The sequence below is a fragment of the Culicoides brevitarsis genome, chromosome 2 (assembly GCF_036172545.1).
Source record: "Culicoides brevitarsis isolate CSIRO-B50_1 chromosome 2, AGI_CSIRO_Cbre_v1, whole genome shotgun sequence".
In the NCBI taxonomy this organism is placed as follows: Eukaryota; Metazoa; Arthropoda; class Insecta; order Diptera; family Ceratopogonidae; genus Culicoides; species Culicoides brevitarsis.
In genome coordinates this window covers 28,962,015-28,973,954 of record NC_087086.1, presented here as the reverse complement: position 1 = coordinate 28,973,954, position 11,940 = coordinate 28,962,015, and the positions used below count along the sequence as shown (strand labels likewise).

Here is an 11,940-nt window from a genome sequence, read left to right as displayed (position 1 = left end):
TCGACTAAATTTTATTTTTAAAAATATTTTTTTTGTTAAAAGCGGTGTATAGTTCTTTTATTACGTATAACAGTTTGAGAAGTTAGTATACTGGTTTTGTTTAATTATTTAATTAATAATAATTAATTTTTTTTATTTAGTAAAATTAAACATTTAATTCTATTATTTTTCTTCTAATGTAGTATGAAATAATGGCACATGTAATTTTTACAAGTTTTTATGATTATTATTATTTTTTTTTTTCATTAAAAAGCGTGTTACGTATAATTTTTTCTTTTTTTTTAATAGGAATATAAGTTTATTGCGATCCGTTCAAGTCGATGCGAGTTTCCAGCGGAGAGTTCAATGCGACAAAAAAAAAGTTGAGATGACAAAAGAAATGGCTGACTTGCTCGACAAGTGCCAGTTTGCATATGGAAGCGTTCTGAACAAGTTAAGTTACTCGAGGCTAAGATAAGATTATTTAGGAGAAACCAACAAATTTAGAAAGTTGGCAGACGATCGTCAATTTAGCAGTTATCCGTATTCGTGCGTCCGACCCGTTGCCGTGCAATCGAATCCGAATATACTAAAATGACTTTTCTACCTTGGCATTGTGACAAGTCAAGTCACTGAAACGCAGATCAACAAACGCGATCCTGTCCAGGAAACGTGCCACGAAAACGAGACACACACTTCCAACGTTACACTGCGCGGCACTTTTTATTTGTACGAAGCGGCACGAAAAATTGTTTTAGCGAAATATTCAGTTTTTGTCATAGAAACTCGTGCCGCTACGAAAAGTCTGTACGTAAAATGGGCGGAGCTGCCTTCTTTATCGACTTGAACTCTCTCGGACTGAATTTTATCTACAATTTTTTTTTTTCGTTTAGGAAAATTAGTTATCTTGATCGATAACTAAGCTGCCATCGTTGCTCTCTTCGGAACTGTAAAAACTGTTGGAACGCCGATCGGCGCGATTGATATTTCCACTAATGTTCTCGATGTTTGGGTCGTTGGAGGAGTTGACGGTGCCCGGTGCTCCCGACGATTGTTCAGGCCAGTAACGTTTCTCGCTGTTTGCTGGACTCTGGCCTGCGATGAGATACGGCGACACGACATGCAATGGTTAGAATGAGACAAACAAAGAGACAAAAGCTTGTTATTAATACTTACGACAACAAAACAACATCAACATTGAAAGAAACGAAAGGAAAGAATTTTTTTTAGCAAATTGAAGGTGTTTCACTACCTGAATTATCGGAAGCGTGCTCTAGCATCGGCTGAAGGATTCGACGTCGGGCGTTGATGAACCAATTGTTGACCTAAAAAGAAAATTTTGATTATTTTAATGATAAAAAAAATAAATTTTTATAATTTTTTGTGTTCAAGTTTTTATAAAAATTCAAAATTAGTGAAAAATCGAAAAAATATCATCGCGGAAGGCGATAACATAAATTTAACCTAGGTTGAAAACCATTTATGGTAGTAAAATAAAAATAATTAAAAATGAAAATATTTTAACAATTTTAGATAGTTTAACAATATTAAAGTTTTCACGAAAAATAATCGTTAAAAAATGTTGAAAAAAAAACAAGTTCAATAAATTGTTGAAATTATTTAAAGAGAAGAAAATTAATGTTAAAATACAATTTTCGATTAAAAAAATCAAATTAATATTTTTTAATTTTTAAAAGATTAATAATAAATAACAATAAATAAAAAAAAATTAAAATTAAATCAAATTAATTAAAAATTAATAAAATATTAGATTTAAATAATTTTTTTAAATTTTTAGAATTTTTTTTTAGAGTTAGAATTCTGTTTGATAATTTTCAAAACTTTTGAAAAAAAAATAATAATAATAATCTACTGAAAATGCCAAATAATTCAATATTTTAATCCTCCGTTGACAAAAAAAAATCAAGAAGAAAAATAAAAATTAAATATAAAACGAGACATTTTTTTTTGACATTTTTTGAAGAAAACATATGAAAAATTACATTTTTGATTGAAATCGTACAAAAAACTTGCTCACTATTAAAGTTTTATAAAAAAAAATTAAGTCACGTGACCGAAATATTTTTTTAACTTCTGATTTGGAAATATAAATTTCTCCAATCCTCCAAAATTTCATCAATTTTGAGTTCAAATTCATAAAATAAAAAAAAAACTTTAAAAATCCCTCAAAAAAAAATGCAAATGAAAAAAATTCAACTAAGAAAATTCTTTAAAAAACCTGAAAATTAGTCTGAAAGAGCGAAAATAAATCCACGCGAATAAACTTACTTGTAATAAGGTCAAATTAGTCTGCGCCGCAATTGTTCGTTTCTCGTCCTCCGTCGGATACGGATGCACTAAATGCTGAAAAAGCCATGCCCGCATCACGCTCGTTGCTTGTTTCGGCAAAATGCCGCGTTTTTGTCGCTTCCCACCGGAATTATTCGAAAAATTGGATCCCAAGTCGTCGTCATCGTCATCCAGCTCGTCGGAACTGTTGCACGGCGACAACTGCGCGGCATACTGTTCGGGTATCGTCACCGCCGACACGGGCGCGCATCCAATTTGACTGAGAGGCGTCGTACCGAGTATCTGATGAGACAACGCATGACCTGCCGCCGCCATGCTCAAGTCTGTCTCGAGATGTTGTGATGCACCGCCGCCAGCTCCGCCGTTGTGATGAACGAGGAACTGGTTACTCGGTGTCGTCGTGCTGGAAAAGTCTGACGGTGCATCACTATTCGATAAAAAATCTTGGTTGCCATAAAAGGGACCATGCTGACTCGACAAACCGTCTTGCTCGGGACTGTTGACGGGACTATTCGAGTTCGAGAGGTTGTTGTTGTGCTCGAGCGCGTAATCCGACCTCAGTAAATTCTCCGACTGCATTTTGCCACGCAAACAGGCAATGTATCTGGTGCAGAAATCGCGACAGAGTTCTTGAACTTTTTCCAATTCCAAGAGATGTATCCTCAAGACTTGCAGCGCTTTGATCATCAGTCCATCCAATTCGGCGTTGTTTGTCAGTAACGGTCGTTTTTCCTTCTCCAGCAGCTGCACAAAGGCCTGTTAACGAAATTTTTTGAATAAAAAACTCAAAAATTAATTAAAAAATCAAAACTCACCTGAACATCCCTCGAAAAACTGTCATTTTCGCAATTTCCATTGGAAGATCCGTTCGGACTCGATCGCGACGACGAATTCGATGACGACGAGTTTGAAACATATCCTAAAGTTGCTTGTTCACATTTTTCTAGTAAAAGTGCCAACAGCGAGAAGAGAGGGTGTCTGCAAGAAGAAAAAAAGAAGAAATCGTCAGTCAAGTGTTCGTTTGAAGGACTCTCGTTCAGTAACGACGTGACTAGAGTGCTTTTGACTGCTCACTTATTGTGCGTGTTTTAATTAAAATTTTAATAAGTAATGAAATTGCAAACGACTGAAGACGGAGATTTGATTGTTTTGTTAGAAGTAACAGACTTTGTAATGACGGACAATTTAATGACTTTTTTTTTGTTGCAAAATGGAAAATAAAAAGGGGAAAAAGTTGCTTAGGGATGAATTAAAAGTGCATTTTTCAAAGAATTTTTCAACTTTTTAAAAATAAAAGTAAATTTTTAAGTCATCTAAGTGACTTTAAAATATTTTTTAGTGGATTTCAAGAGAATTTTTGTTAAAAAGGATCGAAATTTTGAGATTTCGAACTTCGGATCCAATTTTTTTTTATTTTTTTTTATTTTAAATTTTATTAGAAATTATTAAAAAATGTATAAAAATTTTTTAAAATTATTTTTTATCTAAAATACATAAGGTCATTAAATTTAAAAAATTAAAAAAAAATATTCAATTACTTCAATTATAAAAAAAATAATGTAAATTATTAATTTTTTAAATTATTAATTATTTAATTTTTAAATATAAAAAAAAATATTTTAACAATTTATAAGGCCGCTCCAAATGAAAATCAAAAGTCCGATGCCCTATTTAAAAGTCGAAAATCCAATGGAGCAAAAAAAGTTTAAAATTTCATCGAAAATGGCCGTTTTTAGATGTATTTTCATAATTTTCAAGATGTTTTAAGAAATTTTTTTAAAAAGTTTTAAATTTTTAATAATAATTTGTAATTTAACATAAATTTTCTTATTTAATTTTTTTTTATAAAATTACTGAATTTATTTTTCAAAATTTTTTGACAATTATTTTTTATGAATTTTTTTTCTTTAATTTTTAATATATGTAATATTTTGAAATCTATTTTAAATTAGCAAATCTCAAAAAAGATAATTAAAAAAAGAATAAATTTTGCCCCCCCATTTTATTTTCAAAAATTTTGGACTTTATTTTTTATTTTCATTTGCAGCGGCCTTATATTGAAATTTAAATGATTAAAGTTTATTTTTTTAAATAAAAAAAATAATTTAAAAAAAAACATTATTAATTTAAAACATTTAAATATTTATTTCAATTTAATTATTGAAATAAAAGTTAATTTTTATTCAAATTTCGAATTTTTTGTAATAATTTATACAAAAACATAAAAAATCATCATGTCTATCTACTAAAATCCTTTTCTTGAAAACTTTCCCACAAAATTCCTTTAAACTAAAAAACAAAAATTGAACCATTTGCATATCATGCATCATAAAATCAACATATGGAGATGCTTCTGCCTGCTCGATGGCAAGGGGAGAGCCATTACCAATACAAGAAAAAGATGAAAAACAAGGGAGATCTTTGCAATTTCTGCAATTTTCCAGCAAAAAAAAAAGAAACATTCAGATTAAAATAAGACGAAAAGATGTTTGTTTGGCTATTTTTCCCTTCTTTCGAAAATATACGAAAAATTTCTAACAATGCGAGAGAAAAAACGAAGAAAAATCTTACTTGTACACTGCACGTTTGTCTGCCTCAAATTGTGCTTGATCGATATCATTTGCATTTGATGGCGAAGACGAAGAAGTTGTTGTGATGTTGGAAGTGGCAGTCGTTATTCCTGCTGCTGCTGCTGCTGCATTGCCTCCTCCGCCGTTATTATTGTTACTTGTTGTTGTTGTTGATGGAATTTGTGCTGACTTGATGGTATTCTCTTGCATTTTTTATTTATTTTTTTTTTTTTTTGCGAGTGTTAGACCCTTCTACTTTCTAGCGTGGAGTGTGTGCAAAGAATTTTCTTCATAAAATTCACGTCAAGGCTGGAAAATGTGTTCGGTGTGTGTGTATTAATATTGCAAGAATGTTTTTATTATTTTTTTTCTTTTTTTTTCAGCAAGACGATGAAACTTCAGTCAGTCACTCTCTTTTCCTCTGGATTACGTTCAATTATTTCGTTCACTTGTTTTATTTATTTTTATTCACTTTTTCTGCTTGCCGATGTCCCTCAACACCAATATTCAGATCCTTGAGATAAATAAGAAACGGCGTAAACTATTTACATAAATAGCTGCTTCTTGCATGTTTCCAATGTGTTGACGAGAGATGTTGCACATTCGTTCGGATAATGATGATGATGACGATGAGACGGAGACGGAGACGACAACGGCAGACGTCGAGCGATGTGGAATGGAATGCCCACACAATTTCCTTGGAAATTGACAAATTTATTTGCTGATAGAGACTGCCTGATAGTCTCGTTATGTAAATTTATTTCTCGTTGTTCGTCGACTTCGTTGCTGGTGTTGCTGTTGCTCGTGAGTGCTGCAAAGACAAAAGAACGAGAACGAGATGTAAGGTAATAGAATTAAATAAAATAAAACAAAAAAAGAAACAATAATTAAAACAAAACCGTTTGTGTGTTTTTTTATTTATTTTTTTTTTGCTCTTTTTTGCTCTCGAGACAAATGCTTTTAATTGTTATTTTTTTTCTTTCGTTTTTTCAGCATCACCATCGAATGACCGCCCAGACAAGGAAATTATTTTAGAAAGTAATTTTTCAACCATTAGATTAAATGTTTAGACAAGCGAGCAAGAGCGAGTCGAGGGAGTGAGACGAGAAAGGATTAGATTAATGAGACAGAAAATCAACTTTTCAAGAAAATGACAAAGACATGACAATGATTACAAAAATTTATAATTGAAAGTACTTGGAGGAATGTCGTCGTTGGTCGTGATTTGATTGGAGACTTGGACTTTTTTTTTTCTTCGGGAAAATTAACTTGATTATTATTATTATTAAAGTTTTTCCATTTTCATGTGTTCCGAGCGCAAAAAGTCCATTAGAACGAGCGAGAGCGAACAAACAACATCAATAACAAAAGTGCTGACTCAGAATGGATTTTTCTTCGATGAGGTAAGTGAAACGGAAATTAATGTGAAAAGATTCAGAGTTTATTCTCGAGAAAAGATTAATTTTTGTGAGGTCTCTTCAAATTTGATTCAAATTTTGATACAAAAAATATTTTTGATTTTGATATAAAAAATTCATGCACCTATTGTTATACTAATTTATAAAATTGATTTATTTTTTATTTAATTTTAATTAAATTAATTTAATTTTATTTTAATTTAATTAATTAATTATTTTTTTTAAATTAAACTAATTTTATTTTAATTATTATAAATTTATTTATTTTTTCTTTTCAAAAAATCTTTGCATGTAATAGATTTTACAAAAATTTTTTATTTCGAGTGCGAGAAATTTTTTTAAATTACACAAGTCGCGAAATAAAAAATTTAAAAAAAATTGTGTTTTTATTTGTAAAAAACTTTAAGAAATTAAAAAAATAAAAACTCTTTTGTGTAATAGATTTTAGTTTTTCTTAAATTTTTGCTTACAAAATAATATTTCGTAAAATAACTAATTTTATTTTTTTTTATTAATTTTTACAAATACCTAATCTTTATATTTTTCTTTTTCTTTTTATGAATTTAATTATACCTCGATTTTTGTTTTTATGGTAATAATCGTTAATAATCATTTTTTTTTTGAAACAAAAATTAGTAAGATTTAATTTAATATTTTAACTGAAAAATTTAAAAAATTAACTTTAAGTATTAAAATTTTAGTTTTTCTTAACTTTTTTCTAAATTTTTCAATTAATTTCTAAACTCAAATTCAGATTTTTCAAGTCAATTAAAATTTGTTGGTCAAAGTCGAAACCAACTTTTTTTCTCACAAAATTCATTCAATATTAAAAAAAAAGTTACTTCACAAAAAAAAACACTTGTAAACAACAAAAACACATGCCCTTGATTCCGGCTCAAAAACGAAAAAAAAAATATTGAAATTTTGTATCATTCCATTGATAAAACCGTGATCTAAAAAGCGTCTCTTTCTGAAAAAGACCAGAATCGTCAACGATCACATATTTCTTCAAAACGCCACGAAAAAAAAGTCTGTTATGATATTTTTCCGTCTTATGTAAGATATTTGCGTTGTTGATGTTTTTTTGTTGCTGTTGTGCAAGGCAGGCAGGCAAGGCACCGCTAAACAAGCAGATGAATAAATAATTTAGAAATACTTCATATCTCGTGTTGCTTATCAGCATTTTTTTAAAAGGCAGGCAACATTAGGTGTTCTTGCAAGAGATTAGTTATTTATTTATTGAATCGCTTTGCGTCTCAGTAAAATTTTCATTCTTGATGTTTGAGGAGCGATGAAGAAAAAAAAGACGAAAAATTAAACAAAAATCGTTTTCATAAAAATAAATTACTTTTCCTCGCGCGGTAGTTAATTATCTCGAAACAAGTCTCCCGACACATGTAGCGAGGATGAGCCGTAGCGCCGCAACGTGAAACCTTTTAATAAGAAAACAATTCCTCTGTACGAGCGTCTTATCCCAACCACCTTAATGCGCATCTCGTATAAACAAGCAAAAAAGTGAACAACACCTTTCTTAATTTAATATTTTAATTTTGAGCAATATTTAAAACATGACACACTCCTTGCTTCTTCAACGCTTTTTAAGCCAATTTAACATGTTTTGATAATAAAATTTATTTTTAAGGAAAACAAAAATTTTTTTTTCGGCATCGTTTCGTGTTAAGAAGGGCTTTAAAAGATTTTCTCGCACAAATGCCTCAAAAATTTCTCGAGAACTCATTCATTTATTTATTTATTATTTTATTTAACTTTGTATGAGTGTTTCGCAGTCATTTAATTAAACGGTTTTTACACACATAAAAATAGCATGCGAACTGCAAATATTTATACTCACAGCGAGCATCGAACAAGAAACAGCAGCAGAATGATTGAATTATCTTCGTATGATGCGGATATCATTTCATGTGTGTGTGCATGTGAAAAAAGATGACATCGTGCATCGCTAACCAGGACCACCGGAGAAGATTTTGTGCACAACGAGAATGAGACGAATATGAATAAAAGATTGGTTTGCGAGGAATTTTCATTGACAAGAAGTGTTCGAGAAGTGGCATTGCATGACAAAAGTGATTTATGGAAAGTTTTTAAAAATAGCAAGATACATTGTTGTGATAACAAAAGCGGGAAGATGATTTTTATGTTTTATTTGTTCAAATTTTTTAATTTTTGATTAATTTTTGGTTATTTTTAAAATATTTGTTTATTTTAGTTTTTTTTTAATTTCAATTATTTTTTTAAGTTTAAAATATGTCAATTTATGTCAGTTAATATAAAAAAAAACGAAAATTTTATTGAAATTTGTTTAAAACATTATTTTTTATCATCAAATTAATCATAAAAATCATAAATTATCAAATTATTTCAAAATTTATTTTTTTTTTAATTTTAATTATTAAATCATTATTTATTTTATTTTTTTTTATTCAAATTATTTAATTTAATTGAGTGAAATATAATTTAAAAATTATTTTAGTTTTATTTTATTTATTTATTTTTATTTATTTTAGTTTTTTATTAGTTTTGAATAAAATAATCAAAAAGTTAAATATTTATAAAAAAAATAAAATAAATAATATTTAAAAAAAATAATGTAAAAATTAATTTAATTAACAAATAATAAAAATATTAATTTATAATTTAAATAAAATAAAAATATTAAAAAAAATTTTTTTTTAGCTTTTTAATAAAATCTTCCTTTTTGTGAGGTTTTTTGAAATATTTTATCGATTTGTTACATTAAACTAAATTTTATTTAAAAATAACTAAAAATAATTAAGAAAAAAATTAATATTATTAATTTATTTATTTAACTATGATTAAAAAATTAACTTAAAAAAATTTAAGAAGTTCAAAATTTTTCTAAAAAAAAATTTACAAACTATTTTTTAAAAATCTTGAATCAAATTTTTTTTAAACACCTCTTAAAATCAAAGTAAATATCATCAAATTCCCTTTTGAAATCAACAATTTGCTGCTTCCCTCGAATTACAAATCAAGCCGTAACGAAATTTATGTTCATAATTTCCTAGTCCATATCGCACCCAAAAAAATTAGCTTAACCAATATTAACCTACATTGGAGAGAAACCCCCGTAAAAACTAGTGAATGGTGCGAGACGAGGGTAGAACACATATTTTTATTTATCATTTTTTTCGTTCGCTTGCATATTACTTAAATGAAATTTTCTTCGGTGGTGTACGCGGGACATGAAATTGTTGTAAGAAAGACAAAATCATATTAAAACCATATGGTGCCAATAATAAAATGTTGCGCAATCCAAAATAAAGAACATCAAGAAGAGTGGTAGAAGTAAGAGAGCGACGACGTCGACGTTTATTGGCTTCTTTTGCTGCTACTGCTACTGCTGCTGCTGCATCAATCCATATGAAAATAATATCAACATAATGTGGATTTTTAATATGATTTTTTTTCTTGCTCCTTTTTTTTTGGAAGGTTAAGCTAAATTTTTGGAGAAATTTTTTCTAATGGAAAGTTTTTCGTCTGTCAGTTATTTACTGCTGGCACTAGATGTTTCGATAGATTTTATCTTGTCACTTTTCGTGATGCGATGAAAAATCTCGAATGTATAAAAATCTCCGTAATCCAATTCAAACATCGTCGAGTGTGTGTGCGAGAGATAGAGAAAGAGAGCGAGTGGCATGCATTTCGAATTTTGTTATATTAAAGGTAACATTTGTATTTTATTACAATTTCTTTTACAATGTTTCATTTGAAATATAATGATATGAGATGCGGGACGGATGTCGTCGTCGTCGTCATCGTCTCACAGCACTTTTCTATATATTTCATTATTGTTACGAGAACATTGTTGCTGTCTTTGCTACTTTTGTCCTTTTTGTGATTAGAAAAAAAAACATTTCGTTGGAAGGCCAATCAATTCCTGTGACTTCAGTTGTCAATTCTGTCGCAAATGAATGTGTTAAAAAATATTCTCCGCACATTTCGCCTATAACGTTACGTGTCTCCTTCGACAGCAACCGGGAGAGAAAGAGGGATGTGTGTGGATAATCTTTTATCTATATGTGACTTTAATATACCGCACGTAGGAGGCGCGCAGGCAAGCACAAGAAAATGATGACAACTACACGAGAAAGTCGGAGACAGACAAAAAATTTCTTCATGTGTGCAATATTGAACTTCTTTCGTTTCGCAAACAGTGGGTCGAAAAAGGATTTTTTTTTCTCGCATGAGGAACACATTTATTTATTACTGAATTGCATTAGTAGTTGTCGCATCGCACTCGTCGTCGTTCGGTCGTCGCATGACATCAACAACAACAAACGTACCACACATAAAATACATAATAAATAGAATCAGAAAATAACAGAAGAAATAAAAAAGAAACATGTAATTATGAGTATTTAGTTTGCGTATGGTGTCTTGCTAGCTTGCTGAGCTTCTTCGTCGTCTTCTGAATTTTATTTATTTATTTATATGTGTGACGAGCGTGGTGGCGTGTCGAGCAGCAAGGATGAGAAGTAAATTACGTATTATAGAAATGGAACGTGCCTAGTTTATTGTCACCAATATTAATTCTTTTTTTTTTGCGCTGTGACGGAACATTGATGATGATACCAATGGTTTCGGTAAAGGCGTTAAAGGAAGTCCAACTTGAGTTATTTTCTCAAACTTTCTCTTTTTTTATGTAAATTTGTTCCAATATTAATGGTTCAATATTAAAATTTCGTAAGGTAAGCTCAAATTTTTATTTTTGAATTATTTTTGAATTATTTTTTAATTATTGCAAAGTTACTTTGGAATATGGGCTACTTCATAAACATTTTTCTTGTTTGGCGTCGTTCATTTATGACGTCACAAATTTAAAGAAATAAATAACGAAGTTTTAATAATCAAAAAATAGAAATTGTCAATGAGCATTTTTTGATGATTTTGGTCTTTTCATACTTAATACATATGAGTACTTACTAAAAACCGGGTACCAGGTTTTAAGGAATTCTTAATTTATTTTTTTGTGACGATACATAATTTTCCTCGGCATTGGAAGGAAAACGCCATCCCATAAAGGTCTCGGAGATGCGTGTAAAAATGGTTTTTCGAGCCATAGTCAACATTGCAAGTTTCATTATAATTGCAAGAAAATCTATCTCCATTAATTCTAATTGAAAGTACTTCCAACGTCGGTCCTTGAATCGGTAGAGCTAGTTTTTCTTATTGTTTGGATTTTACTTGTTGTTCAGGATGTTGAGGAACTTAGAGATGTTTAGGGACTTCGAGATGTTTAGGGACTGTCTGCAGTTGATGGGATAAATTGAGTTGATCCATTTGAAGTATTGATGGGAAAAAAGATAATTGTTGAGGGTCCAAAATGAATTATTGTTAAAAAATATCGCATCGCAAATTCCGCATTTTTTTGGCTTGTGTTTTTCTTTAAAATGAACTCGCAAATCTTCTTTAATGAAGAATCTGAACGTCTACTTCATTTAGGTTTACTTGCAGCGACAAATGTTTTCCATGTCCAAAGGGTCATGAAGTGAAAGAAAATAAAAACTAACTTTCTTTTAGCTTTTAAAAGGAAATTAAAAGGAATTTTATTTTAGTCTAGAATCTTTTAGAATCCACGAACTAATATTTCACTAACGCTAATTCACTTATTAATTGTATTG

The 11,940-nt window shown here is 29.6% G+C and overlaps 1 protein-coding gene across 1 annotated transcript; it reads right to left on the bottom strand.

The window, feature by feature from the left end:
- Positions 1-372: 372 nt before the first annotated feature.
- On the bottom strand, positions 373-5,069 carry LOC134828895 (homeobox protein PKNOX2-like). The gene is made up of 5 exons (XM_063841886.1): positions 4,861-5,069; positions 3,105-3,267; positions 2,269-3,045; positions 1,232-1,304; positions 373-1,074 (listed from the first exon to the last, which is right to left on the bottom strand). Exons 1-5 carry the CDS (start codon positions 5,067-5,069, stop codon positions 878-880), a joined length of 1,419 nt encoding a protein of 472 aa, XP_063697956.1. The 3' UTR covers positions 373-877.
- Positions 5,070-11,940: the final 6,871 nt, after the last annotated feature.